This window comes from Micromesistius poutassou (genome assembly GCF_964030765.1).
Source record: "Micromesistius poutassou genome assembly, chromosome: 7".
NCBI lineage: Eukaryota > Metazoa > Chordata > Actinopteri > Gadiformes > Gadidae > Micromesistius > Micromesistius poutassou.
Genome location: NC_140277.1, coordinates 18,961,693 through 18,980,335, shown reverse-complemented (window position 1 = coordinate 18,980,335; position 18,643 = coordinate 18,961,693). Strand labels below are relative to the sequence as shown.

Genomic DNA, 18,643 nt, shown 5'->3' with positions numbered 1-18,643 from the left:
AGGAGAGACGCTCACTCTTCAAACTGTCACTTTCTCTTCATATTCAGAAGGATCTGTCATAACGTTACCGGTTTTCAGGTCATCTGTCACTTGGACTAAATTTACATGAAATAGCTTTATGTTAATTGTGGGACATCTAATAAAGAAAATAATAAGGCCCGTCTAGGTGTGTCATTGATATACGTCATCACGGGGAAGAGCCCAGATGCTAGCTCATGGTTGAGCCAACTTCAGGTTGCTAGCTAGATTAGCTAACAGTAGTTCTCTCTAACGTCTCTTGTGAATGTGATGTTTATATATTTGTGTTTCACTGTTCCTTGTTGAATTGTCTCTCCACTCCCACATCCTGGATGTCGTAGTTTCACTAATAAAAACACAACGCCGTCCTTCTGGATCCTTCTTGTGCGGCAGCCATCTTAGGTTGTAGTTTTCCGTAGCCACCTAGAGGAGGTACATCCTCCAATGACACGCCCTCTTGTGATGTCACCGTCTCTCAACAGCTACAAAACATCTTGTAGGAGTGAGGAGACTGACTCCAGCCGACTCCAGCCTTAAGATACAGACCAGCACATATGAATCAGACAACATGGACCTGCCACCCTTATGGACCCTTTATCACATTATTGAATACATTCAGTTAATAATCAGTGGAACTTCACCCCTACCAGAGCAGACCGGATATGAACATTTAACATTATCACTTATTTATTACATTTATCTTTTTTATGTCCAGTCTTTTCCTTTCTTACTCTTAATGAGCAGAAACAGTGAAGAAGCTGAGATCTAAACCTGTATAAACCTGTACTGTTTTAACCTTCTGTGTGTCACGACTGGCTACAGGGATTGGTAGGACCCAAACACACGACAAGGTTGTTTCACAAAAAAAAAGGCTTTACTTACTCAGACAAGGCAAGAAAGCACCGTGACAAATACACCCGCAATAGTGTAGGCAGTATTTACAATGACCGAGCAGTGAAGGGAACAAAGGAGGAGACTTAAATACACAAGACTAAACAAGACACAGGTGGGCAGGGAACGAGGTACGAACGAGAGGCAGGCGGACATTGGACAAAACACAAACTAGACACAGGTGAGGGGCGGAGACACATAATCACAAGACAAACCAGGGACGACAAGGAACAGGAAGTGAATTATGTGACACCAACCCAGAACCGTGACACTGTGTTTAAAATGCTTTTCCAATGAAAACCCATTAAAGTGAAGGTCAGCCACCGTCTCGCTGTGTTTGAGATCAACAGAGTGATGGTATGAATGGAGGCGCGGCCGCCACAGGTTTGGTATGAGGAAGAAGACGTGTGGTGAGGATTTGATCTTTCTTTCTGAGATTGTACTGATCACCTGGAACACAGGAGAGGCCTTCTCTAGGTCACGTGTTTCTATTCTCTACATTATCTACATTTATCTCTTCATGGAAATCATGGGAACACTTTACAATAAGGTACATTAATACATTAAATACCTTAATAATAAAACATTAACCATGAATTTACATTAGTTAATGCAGTCATAAGCACTAACAGTTAATGAATAGTAATCATTTCATAATGGTGTTCATGTTTACTAATAGTGTCCCTGTGAACTAAATACACATGTTAACCGTATTAGGTTTCCCATGCTGATAGTGTATAATACTGGTTATTACTGCATTCACTAATGTTATGAATGTTATCCATATCCATATCAGGACCCCTTTGGCACCGTTTGTGGTGCCGGAGAGGCGCTTCGACCATGTCGACGTGGACCTGGTGGGCCCCCTGCCCCCCTCCCTCGGGTTCACTCACCTCCTCACCATGGTGGATAGAACCACCCGGTGGCCGGAAGCCGCCCCCCTGTCATCTACCACATCAGCAGAGGTGGCCCGGGCGTTCATCGCGTGCTGGGTGGCCCGGGCTGACCTCACCTCTGACAGGGGCCCACGGTTCACGTCAGAGCTTTGGACTGCGGTGGCTGAGGGCCTGGGGGTGAAGCTCCACCGCACCACGGCGTACAACCCGCAGGGCAACGGCCTTTGTGAGAGGTTCCACCGCTCCATGAAGGCCGCTCTGCGGGCCAGCCTTACGGACAGCAGCTGGGCCGACCGCCTCCCGTGGGTCACGCTTGGTCTTCGCTCTGCTCCCAAGGAGGACCTCCAGACCTCCTCCGCCGAGCTGGTGTAGGGCCAGCCACTGCCAGCTCCGGGGGAGTTCCTCCCAGAGGCCGCGTCCCCCTGGTCGGCCGACTCTCATCAGGCGGGGTCCCGGGGCGTCGCTGGGGCCTTGGTCCCCATTCCGACATCTCGCCACTGCGCTCCCCGGTCCTACGTGCCCAAGGACCTGCTGTGGGCCAGACACGTCTTCATCCGCCGCCACAGCCATGGGACTCCCTCACAGCCCCCATACGGTGGACCCTCCCGCGTCCTGGAGGCGGAGCTAAGAGCTTTGTGGTGGACCTGGGGGGTGAACCAGAGCGGGTCACAGTGGACCGGCTCAAGCTCATCTGGACGTTGACAGACAGACAAGTAACGTATGGTGGCCGTTATCAGGTTAACGTTATCAGGCCCAAACGTTTAGCAGGAGGGGGTCAAGGGCCCCGCCCCCGGCCCCCGCCCCCCCGCTCCGATTCATACAATTAGAATAAATTAGAAACACTACCATCATACTCGGTTATAGCACCAACTTTATTTTATTTGTTTAAAAAACGACATATTAACGTCATTCATTTAAACATGATTATTTGTTTTTGTAGGTTGAAGAATAAATTACTCTTTAAAAAAACACATTTAATACACTATCTATCCAGATTCATAACCCCAGTACATTTAATACACTATCTATCCAGATTCATAACCTCAGTACATTTAATACACTATCTATCCAGATTCATAACCCCAGTACATTTAATACACTATCTATCCAGATTCATAACCTCAGTACATTTAATACACTATCTATCCCGATTCATAACCCCAGTACATTTAATACACTATCTATCCAGATCCATGACCCTGCTTGTTTCAGTCAAGTTAAGGACTGTTTAAATCATCATCATGAATCAAATCAACATCAACATAATATAAAGCAACTTGACTGTGTTTGTACAAGAATAATAAAGTGTTTGATACAAATATACTACAGAATTTACCAATAGAGCGATCACTAAAGATAGAAATGTAATAATTACTGATGACTGAGGGATTTATTGAGCATCACTGAAAACACACCTTTTTAAAATAGCTTTCATCATCAAACTCTCCTCATCTGAACAATTAATCTTTCTAACTGTAGAGGAAGCTCAATGCATAAGATTTTTTATAACTGTAGAGGAAGCAAAAAAAAGTTTTTGAGTTAAAAAAACAACAGAACGTGTGTGTGTGTGTGTGTGTGTGTGTGTGTGTGTGTGTGTGTGTGTGTGTGTGTGTGTGTGTCTCAATACAACTGACTCAGAGAGAATGAGATACCATAAAAAAAACCAAACCCAGGGAGGAGGTCCTCCTGGGTGAAGGAGGTCCTGAAGGTGTGGATGTGTGTCAGTGTGTCTGAGGACCCTCCTCCACCTGGGGACACTCTGTAGAAGGACAGAGTGCCAGCAGGCCGGTCCAGATACACTCCTACTCTGTTAGAGCCAGCGGGGCGGAGACGGATGGCTGTTCTTATATTGTTGTGCTTGGCAGAGTAACGGTCATCATAACAAAGAAGACTCCAGGACTTGTTGTTCCCTCCAATCTTGCTGTCATCACCATCTCCTCTCCTTGTGATTCCTCTGTATGTCACTCCTACTTTAACACCTCCTTCCCTCTCTACCTCCCAGTAACAGCGACCAGTCAGAACCTCTCTTCCCAACACCTGGAGCCAGCGGTCAAACCTCTCTGGGTGATCAGGATACGGCTGCTGCTCTTTATCCCGCGTCCCCTTTCTGTTGTCCTCAGACAGAGAGAGTCGTCTGTGGGCTGTGTTTGGGTCCAGTGTGAGTTCACAGGCATCTGAGGGGAGAACAAGACACCGTTACCAGGGCCGGTTCTACACTGAATTGTGCCCTAGGAGAGACTCCGCCCCCCGCGCGCGCGATCGGGATGGGGGGGGACGGTGGGGGGGTGGTCACAGGGTTGTTGACGACGGGGGGGGGGCGATTGGGATTGTTGACGGGGGGGGGGGGGGGGGCGATCAGGGTTGTTGATTTTCTCTCCATATGAGAGAAAATAATAACTGATGACCACAAAGCACTGCACACACATACACACACACACACACACACACACACACACACACACACACACACACACACACACACACACACACACACACACACACACACACACACACAGTCCCGCGGTCGCACATCCAAGCAACTCATAGGAACGAGGTCTTAAAGAGGACATATTATGGTGTTTTCTCAACAAGTAAACATAGCATATGAGTTCAGGAAAACATGTTTTTGAAGCTGTTTGCTGGAAATAGCTTCTGGGAAACAAAATCTCTCCTAGCGCTATTCCCCTCTGTTTCAGTCCCTTCACAATGTGCTGTTTCTGGTGTCTGTAGCCTTCATGCAAATGAGCTGCTGCCCATTGACCAATCAGCTGTCAGAGTGAACCACAGCATGGAGGAGAAGTGATTGTTGCCGTTTGCGGACTCCCTGAGCTCTATATCTATATAATAATAATAATAATAATAATACATTATATAATATATAGGTATCTATATAATATATCTAATATCAGGGCCAAAAGCTATGTGCGCCTCTGATGATATTATGAATCATAAAGACTGTGTCTGACGTCTCTGGTACTTCCACAACAAGTAAAGACTCGTAGTGGGGGTTATCTCGGCCATGGTTCAGAAGAATTGGGGGAAAGGGACTTTGGCTTTGACTCTCTGAAGTCCGGATTGAACCGCGACATGGAGGAGAAAGGGATTGTGCTCCCGGAGCTGAGCTGCCGGACTGCCGCCGAAGCTCCCCCGCCGTACTCCCGGAGCGGGGCTGCCGGACTGCCGCCGGAGTTCTGGCGGCAGTCCGGGAGCTCCGGCGGGGGAGCTTCTCCCTGCCAGGCGGTCACATCTATTTCTGTATGGAATCTCCCTGCTTCTGAAATGCGCGAACATCTCCGCCCAGCGCTCGTCCGCTGGTCCAGGTCCACAAAATCGTATCTATGCTCTGATTGGAGGGGGGTGGGGAAGTGGGTGGTAATATGCAAATGTACCCCCCCCCCCTCCTGTGTAGGAGGGGGCGCCAAAACTGACTCGCTCGTTTGGTAACTGTAGGCGGGCTACTTTCAGAAACGCATATCTCACTCAAAAAAGCATGTACGAACTTATTTCAAAGTTTGTATGCGTGTGGCAGCACCAGAGACCCAAAACAACAGCCCAAATCCCTGGAAAAGTGCTGTTTTCATAATATATCCCCTTTAACACACTCACTGTTAGAGTAGCACTACTAATAACATGCGGTCTGGTAGCGTTTAAATGGCGGCTATTGTGACACGGTTTCAGTATCGGTATACCGTACTGCGACACTATGAGGGGCTGTTCCGTTATTATAGGGCAGACTAAAGGGCTCTTTATGGTTCCACGTCGACGCAACGACCCCGCAGACGCTTCCACGCAGTCCTGAACCTTTCTGGTCCTGCGTCGGGTTTTAGTGAGCGGACCAATCACAGCCCTTGCGGCTGCGTCGCCTCGACGGAAGGTTACAATTTTTGGGAGGCGCACGTCAGGCCCTCGCGGTGGACGCAAGGAGGGTCCGCAAGGACGTGAGGGGTTCGTCACCCCCTTGCGTTGCGTGAACGTCGGACCATAACCAGCCCTTGTCACTTGTGTAGCGTTGATGGTTGGTGATGGGTTTACAGGTTATCTAGTTAAGGTTAGTTAGAGCAGTAGTTAGAGGACAGAAGACTCACCTAACCTTTTATTTCTGGTCGGGAGTGAGAGAGTTGGTCGTTCCCCCGGAGTTCGGTTTAGTTCGGGTTTTCTTTCTATTTTGTTCTATTTCCTTTCGTTGATTTAATGCCATCACGTCATATGTTTAAAAAAGCAATGATTAAATAAATTCATTGTCTTCAACAGCACCCTTTGTCTACAGCCTACATGTTATTTGGTCTCGATCATTTGATGGGGCCGTAACAGGGGAATAAAATATAAATGAATCAATGAATCACTGAAGAATAATGTAAAGTGTAAAGAGCAGTTCTGTTTACACTATATAGCCAACAGTATTTTAAAGAGGCACCTAATATATGAAACGTGTCTGTGGAGTGTGTGGATGAGGGCTGTTGAAGCAGCCTCACCTGGACCAGTCAGTCTGGACTCTGGGGCTGGTGAGGCTGCACACCTGTTGTACATTGAGTCATCAGTGTGCACAGGTTAAAGCAGCCGTCACACACACACACTCAGGGAGAGGTCTCCTGCATGGCAGCATGGAGCACCAGGCCAGGTATCACTATCTACAGAACGTACTCTAACCCGGCTTCAACACCACCGCCCTGCGTCCTTGTCTAGAGGAGCCCACTAGAAGTCCCCTAGCTGGACTGTAGCATCGTCTCTGCTACAGTCTCAAACTAATATGTCTCTCAAATTGATTATTGAATGTCATTTATTAATCATAGCAAAACTAGTTGTGTGTGGACACACATCGCCATACTCAACTGCTCTATTCTTTATTATTTGTTCATCTAATTATGTAATTAAAAAGGTTAATGTCATTGTTGCGCCTGCTCGCTGGCGCGAGCAGGACGCTTATCCAGCAGCTCTGTGCGTGTCGTGTTGTTTTTAATAACTTAAGTGTGTTTTAGTAAACTTTTATATAACACTAGCTGTGTAGAGCTATATATACTGGATACACGGACAGCATAGCAATGGACATCTTGTTTATTCAAGGGAAAAGCTGCTTTCACTCCAAACAATGGGACGTGCCGGCATTTTCCACCCCATACCTGAGGAGCTGAAGAGGAGGCGCCGAGGCTGCAGAGCCGGAGCGAAGGTGAAGGCTAGGCTAGCGGCTAAGCGGTGGAAATACAAGCCCTCGGTTCCGTCGATAGTGATGGGGAATGTGAACTGTTTGACCAACAAGACGGACGAGCTGGCTGCCCTTGTGAGGACGGACAAGACGTTCAGGGAGTGCAGCTTACTTTGCCTCTCTGAAACCTGGCTAACCCAGAACACCCCGGACGCTAATGTGTCTACCTGGATTTACTACAGTGAGAGCGGACCGGGACTGTGGACGCAGCGGCAAAAGCAAAGGAGGGGGACTCGCGCTGTTTATCAACAACAGATGGTGCAACCAGGGGCATGTTACGGTGAAAGAGATGGATCAGGAAATGGTCTCCTGAAGCAGCAGAGGTTCTGAGGGACTGACTGGAGCGTCTTGCAGGAAGCACATGGTGAGGACATGGAGGGGGTCACACACTGCACTACTGACTACACTACTGAACTTCTGTATGGACGTTGTGGTCCCTATCAAAACTGTACGCTGCTTCCCCAACAACAAGCCCTGGATCACCAGTAATGTCAAGGACATCCTGAACAGGAAGAAGAGGGCATTCAAGGCGGTGACGGTGGCAGAGACGAGCTGAAGCGCGTACAGAGGGAACTCAAGGTCCACCTGAGAGAGGCGAAGGAGGACTACAGAAGGAAGGTAGAACAGAAGCTGCAGCAAAACAACCTGAGGGAGGTCTGGGATGGCATGAAAACCATCACAGGCTGCAAGAAGAAGGGCAGCATCACAGGAGAGGGGGATGCTGGAAGAGCAAACCAGCTAAACCTGTTTTTTAACAGGTTTGATACTCCAGCTCCCACAACCAGCGACGGCCCACTCCACACCCCCACCATGTCCATCACCTCCCCCAATTCCACCACCTCAGACTGCAGACCACCCCCACCCCCACCCTCCACACCCATGGACAGTTCAATCGCCCTCCCCACTACTATCACCAAGGATCAGGTGAGCAAAGAGCTGAGGAGGCTTCGTCCAAGGAAAGCAGCAGGCCCGGACAGAGTGTGTCCAAGGATGCTTAAAGCCTGTTCTGCTGAACTGGGAGAGCCACTCCAGCATGTCTTCAACCTGAGCCTGCAGCTGGGGAGGGTCCCAGTGCTCTGGAAGACTTCATGTCTCATCCCGGTTCCTAAGAAAAAACACCCCAGGGAGCCGGGTGACTTCAGACCAGTAGCACTGACATCACACATAATGAAGACATTTGAACGGCTGTTGCTCCATGTCCTCAGACCCCAGGCCCACCACGCACAAGATCCACTGCAGTTTGGATACCAGGAGAAGGTGGGCGTGGAGGATGCCATCCTCTGTCTGCTTCATAGGGCCCACTCTCATCTGGACAAGGAGAGCGGCGCTGTGAGGATCGCGTTTTTTGATTTCTCCAGCGCCTTCAACACCATCCAGCCGCTCCTGCTGAGAGACAAGCTGACAGAGATGAGGGTGGACCCACCCCTGGTTACATGGATTACGGACTACCTCACGGAGAGACCACGGTACGTCAGACTGAAGGGCTGCACGTCAGACACTGTGGTCAGAGGCACCGGAGCACCACAAGGGACCGTGCTCTCTCCAGTCCTCTTCACCTTGTACACATCTGACTTCCAGCATAACTCTGGGCTCTGCCACGTGCAGAAATACTCTGATGACACTGCGATAGTTGGCTGTATCAAGGATGGAAGGGAGGGGGAGTACAGGAGCCTGGTCAAGGACTTCGTGGGGTGGTGCAGGTCCAACCATCTGCAGCTGAACACCTCCAAGGCCAAGGAGATGGTGGTGGACTTCAGAAGGAAGAAACCACATCTCCAACCCGTGTCCATCGAGGGGGTCGATGTGGAGGTGGTCAGGAATTACAAATATCTGGGGCTGCAGCTGGACTGGACAGCAAATATGGAAGCTGTTCACAGGAAAGGGCAGCGCCGTCAGTATTTCCTGAGAGGGCTGGGGTCCTTCAACATCTGCCAAAAACTACTGCAGATGTTTTACCAGTCTGTGGTGGCCAGCGTGCTCTTCTATGCTGTGGTTTGCTGGGGAGGAAGCAGCAGGAAGAGAGACGCTGGTCGACAGACTGGTGAGGAGAGCTGGCTCAGTAGTGGGCACAGAGCTGGACTCTCTGGTGACAGTGGCGGAGAGAAGGACCCTGGACAAACTGCTGTCCATACTGGACAACACCCACCACCCTCTGCACGACATCTTCACCAGGCAGAGGAGTGTGTTCAGTGGCAGACTGCTGTCCCAGTCCAGCTCCACTAATAGATTTAAGAACGCTTTCGTCCCCCTGGCCATCAGACTGTTCAACAGCTCCCAGTAAGGGCAGGGAGGAGGACAACAACAATAGATAATAGACAATGGACAATTTATTTATATCTGTATTTTGCACATCCATCTGCACTGTTTTTACTCTCATTTGTACTGGTTTACTTTCATTTGCACTGTCCTACTTCCATCTGCACTGTTTTACTTTCATTTGCACTGTTTACTGCCTGCACCGTTTAGTTTATTTTATTTTATTGTATTGTAGCAACTGTTAATTTTATTTTATATTTTAATTTAAGTCAAAGTTTATTGCAGCCACTGTTAATTTTATATTTTAATTTTAGTCTAATGTATGTTTTATGTTTTATGCTGCTACTGGATACCTGAATTTCCCTCGGGATAAATAAAGTATTTATCTATCTATCTATCTTCATTTCCAGGATGATTTGACTGAACCAAAGTCACCTCCTGCTGTGTGGATGGACTTTCCATCTCTATAGTTAGTGTGTGTTGAGATGAATCAAACTAAACAGACACTTACATCTCTGTGGAGCTGGTTTCATCCACCGCTCTCCACCGTGCTCCACACTGGGGAGACAAAGAGAGAGCAGCATGTTGTCTTTAGACAGGGAAACATTATTCACATGTTAACAAAGAGAGAGCAGCATGTTGTCTTTAGACAGGGAAACATTATTCACATGTTAACAAAGAGAGAGCAGCATGTTGTCTTTAGACAGGGAAACATTATTCACATGTTAACAAAGAGAGAGCAGCATTTTGTCTCCAAAAACTGAAACATTAACATAACTAACATAACTGAGAGCACATTATCTAGTAATATAAAATGGGTGGCTTAAATCAAGCAATCTGATTGGTTCCAAACTGTTGTATATTGAGCGTATACACACAGCTATGACGCCCGTTCAGTTTACAGAGTTCAGTATCACTCCGCGCCTAACTTGAACTGTTGTTTATTTATATATAAAAGCAAAAGCATAGTTCACTGAAGCCTAAAAATATGTTGATTACTGGAGAGGGTGGAAATGTTGTAAAGCAATAGGCACACGGTGAGTGAACTCGATAGTAGGCTAAATTGCCGGCGAACCAAGCTACCGTCTCTAGCCTTCTCTCTGAAGGACGCTACAGTGTGTTGCATATAGCAACCGCCGCGCACTTTGCAGGCAGCCAGGAGGGACTACTTTTTTGTATTCGTTAAAAAAAATGCTTTTCCGACTTTCTCACTTTTTCAAAATTGAGGGTGCCTTTGACTTTAATTTCGCCATACTTACGTAACCATTTTATAAAAGCAATAGATCACGACAGGCTGTGTGTTCTCATTATACCACAGTAAAGATCGATCAGTGGAACGGTAACATGTTCCACTGATCCTTGTAGGAGACATTGTCCCTGAGTGGTGAGCTGTCCTCTCCATACCTGAGAGTGTCCAGTCTCCAGTGTGGATCCTCCAGTCCAGCAGAGAGCAGCGCAGCTCCTGAGTCTCCTGGGTGATTGTAGCTCAGGTCCAGCTCTCTCAGATGGGAGGGGTTGAAGCTCAGAGCTGAGGCCAGAGAAGCACAGCCTTCCTGTGTGACCAGGCAGCCAGACAACCTACACACACACACACACACACACACACACACACACACACACACACACACACACACACACACACACACACACACACACACACACGTTGAACCATTGTGTAAAAATGTCTTGATAACAGGGAACAGACCAGTGTAAATGAAATGAAATAAAAACTTCAACAATCATTTACACACTGAATAACTGAATAATATAACATAAATCTTATTATATCAACAAAAATGGCAACTTGAAATCGGTCAAATGTCTTCTGATATGGAACATTGTGGCGTAACTGTTTGCACATTATGTAAAACTGCCATTGTAATTATTAATAAATTTCATACAACAATTAGTTTAATTGTTTTTGCACATTGACTAAAACTGACCTGAGAGTTTCCATTGTACAGTGTGGATTCCCCAGTCCAGCAGAGAGCAGCTTCACTCCTGAATCCTGCAGATCATTGGTACTCAGGTCCAGCTCTCTCAGACTAGAGGAGTTGGAGCTGAGAACTGAGGCTAGAGCTTTACAGCATCTCTCTGACAGATGGCAGCCAGTCAGCCTTTAAACAATATGCAGTTGTTTTAATTATACATAACTTATACATCTATAATGTTTTAAAAATGATGAAACAACTGGAAAACTTGTCTTCAAAGAAAGTGAAGAGTCTGTTATTCTACTTTAGGGCTCTACACTCACACAAACAGACAGGAACATGTAAACATGTTCTTCAGAACATTTTTAACAGACAGTTAAACTACTGTCTATTAAAAATATTCGCACAACTAACCCTAGTTGAATATGTAATTTAAGACATTTTTAATTCATACAATCATCGCTAGATCGTTGTTTCACACTTGACAGTCAGTACCTCGTCCCTGGTCCCTCCTAGTGTCTACATTGTTGAGTCCTTGGGCTCCGTCGCTCGCCCTAACAATCTCCTCCCTGTACAGTGTCACCGACCCCTCCCCTGTCTGACTACCCTCCTGTCACCGACCCCTCCCCTGTCTGACTACCCTCCTGTCACCGACCCCTCCCCTGTCTGACTACCTACCAGCCTTCAAGCCCCAAGTCCCTCCTTCACATATTTGTGTCCCTTAGTAAAGACCCTTTGATTTACTGTCTGTCAGCCTCACTCTGTGTGAGCATTTGGGTCCACTCGCTCTACTTCCCCTTAACAGCTGCTCAGACGGAGCTTCATAGAGGAGGGGGTGCCCCTCGGTCGTGACGTCAGACTTCCTCGGTAAAGGTCTGACGTCAAGTAAAGAACGCCACCTGCGTTCAGCAGAGTGGAACGTTCACACCGTGTTTTGAGGAGAATGGCAATTTACGGCGGATTTTACGGCTTTTCCCTCTAAATTGGGGACTTATTTCAGTAACAGTGATAAAATGGCATGGATTACTATAAGATGATATGAAACATTAAAACTTGTTAAATCACAAAAACAGCACATTTATTTTTGCCATGAAATCTTATCTCAGAATTGAATTCTGAGATAATGAACACAGTAATTCAGAAAAAAAGAGCGGATTATTATTCCATAAAAACTCAGAATTCAGAGTTAATTATGTCACTAATTCAGAAAAACAAGAGCAGAATTCATTTTCTCAAGTGCATTTCCAAGTATTTTAGGTGGCATGCATACAATGATTACATCTAGGCTTGTGACAACTACTACACTATTTAAGAATCAGCTGAATGTCTGCTGATAGTAAAATGTTATAATGCACATTAAGTAAACTGACCTGAGAGTTTCCATTGTACAGTGTGGACTCCCCAGTCCAGCAGAGAGCAGCTTCACTCCTGAATCCTGCAGATCATTGGTACTCAGGTCCAGCTCTCTCAGACTACAGGAGTTGGAGCTGAGAACTGAGGCTAGAGCTTCACAGCATCTCTCTGACAGATGACAGCCTTTCAGCCTTCACACAAAATGAAGTGAAAAAAAGGTAACAGATTTAAATCAAACATAATTTATTGTTTTTTAGGAAATTATTAAATAATAAAAGTTTAACTTGCTTAAACTTTTGGAATGTGAATCCAAAGTTGAAATGTGTCTGATAAATGTTATCTCTGCATAAAATGTGTCTTCAGAGAACCCTTTTATGCAGATTCTGTTATTCTACTTTACTAATTATAAACTATCACTTTCTTGTTACAGTCATTAGTAGATGGCATATGTAATTTACAGTTTGCACATTATGTGAAACTGACCTGAGAGTTTCCAGTGTACAGTGTGGACTCCCCAGTCCAGCAGAGAGCAGCTCCACTCCTGAATCCTGCAGATCATTGTTACTCAGGTCCAGCTCTCTCAGACTAGAGAAGTTGGAGCTGAGAACTGAGGCCAGAGCTTCACAGCATCTCTCTGACAGATGGCAGCCAGTCAGCCTTTAAACAATATGCAGTTGTTTTAATTATACATAAATTATACATCTATAATGTCTTATAAATGATGAAACAACTGGAAAACGTGTCTTCAAAGAAACTTTTTAAGAAGAGTCTGTTATTCAACTTTAGGGCTCTACACTCACACAAACAGACAGGAACATGTTACTCTTCAGAACATTTTAACAGACAGTTAAACTACAGCCTATTAAAAATATTCACACAACCAATCCTAGTTGAATATGTAATTTAAGACATTTTAAATGTATACAGTCATCGCTAGATCGTTGTTTCACACTTAACAGTCAGTACCTTGTCCCTGGTCCCTCCTAGTGTCTACATTGTTGAGTCCTTGGGCTCCGTCACTCGCCCTAACAATCCCCTCCCTACAGTGTCACCGACCCCTCCCCTGTCTGACTACGCTCCTGTCACCGACCCCTCCTCTGTCTGACTACCCTCCTGTCACCGACCCCTCCCCTGTCTGACTACCCTCCAGCCTTCAAGCCCCAAGTCCCTCCTTTACATATTTGTGTCCCTCAGTAAAGACCCTTTGATTTACTGTCTGTCAGCCTCACTCTGTGTGAGCATTTGGGTCCACTCGCTCTACTTCCCCATAACAGCTGCTCAGACGGAGCTTCACAGAGAAGGGGGGTGCCCCTCGGTCGTGACGTCAGACTTCCTCAGTAAAGGTCTGACGTCACGTAAAGAACGCCACCTGCGTTCAGCAGAGTGGAACGTTTACACCGTGTTTTGGGGAGAATGGCAAAAACATAGGATTTTACCCCTTTTCTCTCTGAATTGGGGACTTATTTCAGTAACAGTGATACAATGGCATGGATTACTATATTGAAGATTATATAAAACATATTAAAACTTGTTAAATCACAAAAACAGCACATTTATTTTTGCCATGAAATCTTATCTCAGAATTCTCAGATAATGAACACAGTAATTCAGAAAAAAAGAGCGGATTATTATTCCATAAAAACTCAGAATTCAGAGTTAATTATGTCGTTAATTCAGAAAAACAAACAGAAATTATTTTCTCGAGTGAATTTCCAAGTACATCAGGTGGCATGGATACAATGATTACGTCTAGGATTGTGACAACTATTTAAGAATCAGTTAAATGTCTGCTGATTGTAACACTTTATTAAGCACATTAAGTAAACTGACCTGAGATTTTCCAGTGTACAGTGTGGACTCCCCAGTCCAGCAGAGAGCAGCTTCAATCCTGAATCCTGCAGATCATTGGTACTCAGATCCAGCTCTCTCAGACTAAAGGAGTTGGAGCTGAGAACTGAGGCCAGAGCTTCACAGCAGCTCTCTGACAGATTACAGCCATTCAGCCTTCACACAATTAAACAGACAGTAACATATTACTCTTCAGAACCAATGTCACTTTTTACATGAAGTTTGTTGAAAGATGTCAGTTCACCTGTTATAATTGTCTTAGATATATATTTGCAGCATATAACTGTATACTTATGTTTCAAGTGAGTAGTTGTTAATTTGTTATTTGTTAAGTGTGCACCTACAGACATATATTTTATGTTATTATTAGTTTATATTCTAGTATTATTGCATTGCATGTATTGTAATATAGGTTCTTAGAGCACATACAGAGATGTTTTGTATATTATTATAACTTTCATGTTTTATTATTACATTTTTATTAGTGAACTTACAGGGATGTTTTGGAGGCTTTGACCACTGGCAGCAGCCTCAGAAGACCCTCCTCTGAAGCAGAGTATTTCTTCAGGTCAAACACCTCCAGCTCCTCTTCTGATGATAGTAAGATGAAGACCAGAGCTGACCACTGAGCAGGGAAGAGAGACTCTCTGGAGAGACTTCCTGATGTCAGGTACCGTTGGATCTCCTTCACTAGAGAACAGTCGTTCAGCTCATTCAGACAGTGGAACAGATTGATGCTTCTCTCTGGAGAGAGATCTCCACCTATCCTCTTCTTGATGTAAGACACTGTATTCGGATTGGTCTGTGAGCTACTTCCTGTCTGTCCCAGCAGGCCTCGTAGGAGATTCTGATTGGTATCAAGAGAGAGGCCCAGGAGGAAGCGGAGGAACAAGTCCAGGTGTCCGTTCTCACTCTGTAAGGCCTTGTCCACAGTCTTCTCATAGAAGAGATCATATTTATTTATAATAAGAGAAGAACACCTGGAGGTTGGTTGTTCTTCTGAGATCCGATTGACACCAGTGTCGATGAAGGTCTTAAAGACATAAAGTGCAGCCAGAAACTCCTGGATGCTCAGATGGACAAAGCAGAACACCTTGTCCTGGTACAGCCCACACTCCTCTTTAAAGATCTGGGTGAACACTCCTGAGTACACTGAGGCTTCTCTGATATCGATGCCACACTCTGCCAGGTCTGCCTCGTAGAAGATCAGGTTGCCTTTCTCCAGCTGGTTAAAAGCCAGTTTTCCCAGAGAAACAATGATCTCCCTGCTCTCTGAACTCCAGTGTGGAGCAGTTTCAGCTCTTCCATGATACTTCCTGTCCCCCTGTATGGACTGAACCCTCAGGAAGTGGCTGTACATCTGAGTCATGGTCTTTGGCATCTCTTCTTCACCCTGGGATGTTTTGAAGATGTCCTCCAGAACTGTAGCAGTGATCCAACAGAAGACTGGGATATGACACATGATGTAGAGGCTTTGTGATGTCTTGACGTGGGAGATGATCCTGCTGGCCAGCTTCTCCTCTCTGAATCTCTTGCTGAAGTACTCCTCCTTCTGTTGGTTAGTGAACCCTCTCACCTCTGTCACCATGTCAACACACTTAGCAGGGATCTGATTGGCTGCTGCAGGGCGTGTGGTTATCCAGATGTGAGCGGAGGGAAACAGGTTGCCCCTGATGAGGTTTGTCAGCAGCACGTCCACAGAGTTGGACTCTGTGACATCAGTACAGGTCTTGTTGTTCAGGAAGTCCAGAGGAAGTCGACACTCATCCAGACCATCCAAGATGAAGACAACTTGGAACCGGTCGTGTCTGCAGATTCCTGCTTCTTTGGTCTCAATAAAGAAATGTTGAAGAAGTTCCACCAAGCTAAACTTTTTATCTTTCAGTAAATTCAGCTCTCTGAAAGTGAAGGGAAATATGAAGTCTATGTCGTGGTTGGTTTTGTCTTCAGCCCAGTCCAGAGTGAACTTGTGTGTTAAGATGGTTTTACCAATACCGGCCACTCCAGTTGTCATTATTGTCCTGATTGGTTGATCTTTTCCAGGTAAGGTTTTAAAGATGTCTTCACATCTGATTGGTGTTTCCTCCTTGGCTGTTTTCCTGGAAGCTGTTTGAATCAGTCTGACCTCATGTTCATTGTTGACCTCTCCACTGCCTCTCTCTGTGATGTAAGGCTCTGTGTAGATCTCATTCAGATGTCTTGACTCTCCTGCTTTAGCGATTCCCTCAAACACACACTGGGTCTTCTCTTTCAGATGAGACTTGATTTTACGTTGGCACTCTGCAGCAACACTTTCTACATTAGAAAACAAAATAAGAATTTATCTATCAAATTATTACTGCTGGTTTTTTACTTCTAGTGCCCTGTTTAAAAAGAATGATCATAAATCTAAACCTGTTTTCAAAATAAGAGTATCTTACTGCTCTTCAGTGTGTCGGCCAGCTCCTCCAGCTTCAACTGCTTCATGCAGAGCAGTGTGATGTCTTCCACTCCCTCTCTGGCGCGCCTCCTCTGCTCCTCTTCCTCACCATCCACCTCCTCCTCCTCCTCCCTCTGGCTCTTTGAGCATTGTGGGTAATCTGGGTAGAGAACCCTCCAGAGCTTCTCCACCTCCTTGTCTAGAAAAGCGTGTGCGTTCTCCTTGATCCGCTGGAACAGAACAAACATCAATGAGAACTTTACTGTGAACTAACTGAGGACATCAGAAGCGTCTGTCCTGGATTCACGTCCTGCTGGTCTGAAGAGGGAAGCCTGGAGACCGTTAGCTCCAGACTGTTAGCTCCGGACTGTTAGCTTCAGACTGTTAGCTCCAGACTGTTAGCTCCAGTCTGTTAGCTCCAGGAGAGATGTTGTTCACATGTCATTCATGACTGAACTCAGTGTTGTACATTTACACACCTTCAACTCTGTGTGCTGCTGCTGTACAGACGGACCACTGGGAACCTTTGACCTCCTCTGGTGTCTGTGGAGAACAAACACACACACACACACACACACACACACACACACACACACACAAATAACAGTTATCTTGGTTGCTATCTTAAAATAATTTGTTAAAAAACATTTCTCCTAACTTGTTCCTTTATTTATATATATGAAATAGTATCAATCAATAACTTTTATTATTTTCTTACATAGAATTTAATTTCAGACGGCTTCCTGCCGTCACTGCAGATGGCTTAAGTTCCACACACTTCCTGTTAAGGCTGAACGATTAATCAAATTCAAATTGAAATGGCGATGTAATAGAACGTGATATGCAAATCGCAAAGGCTGTGATTAAAAAAAACACAAAACTTTTTTTTGTCGGGTGATTTTTTACCGTTACTGACTGGAGATCAGTCAGATTTACATTTATTTTTCTTTTACCATTCAATAGTTCACAATAAATCGCATATTAAATCGCAATCACAATATTGGTCAAAATAATCATAATTAGATGATTTCCCCAAATGGTTCAGCCCTACTTCCTGTCCTGTGAACTCTTGGGTTGGGTGGTCTTAGTGGAGGTTCTTTTCTCACAGTGTCTGTCTGGGCGCACCCCTCCACATCTCTCCTCTCTGGGAGTGGACGGACAGTAGAGCGTCCTGGATGTTCTGATCTGAACAAGGTTGTGTTTTAATTATCATGATTTTTCAAATCAAATGATTCTTTTTTTATATAAATAAACGATTTGACCAAAAATAAGTCTTTAAAAAGTGGGGGTCGTCTTGTAATCAAGGCGGTCTTATACTCGGGTCTGTACGGTACTTTATTTAGGCTTTTATCTGTGGGGAACTTGGATTAGAGCCGCTGCTCCTCTGCCTAGAAAGGAGTCAGTTGAGGGGGTTCATCTGGTAAGGATGCCCACTGGACGCCTCCCTAGGGAGGGGTTCCAGGCACCACCAGTGGGGAGGAGACCTCGGGGAAGACCCAGGACTAGGTGGAGGGATTATATCTCAACACTGGCCTGGGAACGCCTCGGGATCCCCCCGTCAGGACTGGTCAATGTGGCCCCCGGGAAAGGGAAGTCTAGGGCCCCCTGCTGGAGCTGCTGCCCCCGCGACCCGACCCCAGATAAGCGGATTGACGACGAGGATGAGAATGAGGAAAGTGAGTGAGCTGGAGGTACGAGGAGCAGGGTCCTCTTGCTGAAAGACGTCAACTCCAGTAGTGCTCAGGCTGAAGAACAACTGATACATATTCTGATGACAAGCCGGGGGAGAAACAGTTCTGATGAACTCAGATATGGGTCAGATATCAAGTGG

At 45.8% G+C, this 18,643-nt stretch overlaps 1 protein-coding gene across 1 annotated transcript; it reads right to left on the bottom strand.

Annotated features, from left to right (window-relative positions):
• Nucleotides 1–3,372: 3,372 nt before the first annotated feature.
• Nucleotides 3,373–18,025, bottom strand: LOC311350628 (NLR family CARD domain-containing protein 3-like; the record flags this gene model as incomplete). Its single annotated transcript, XM_084470693.1, has 9 exons — nt 3,373–3,979; nt 9,773–9,819; nt 10,666–10,839; nt 11,205–11,378; nt 12,563–12,736; nt 13,029–13,202; nt 14,376–14,549; nt 14,888–16,688; nt 17,938–18,025. 9 exons carry the CDS (start codon nt 18,023–18,025, stop codon nt 3,426–3,428), a joined length of 3,360 nt encoding a protein of 1,119 aa, XP_084326819.1. The 3' UTR covers nt 3,373–3,425.
• Between the last annotated feature and the right edge of the window lie 618 nt (nt 18,026–18,643).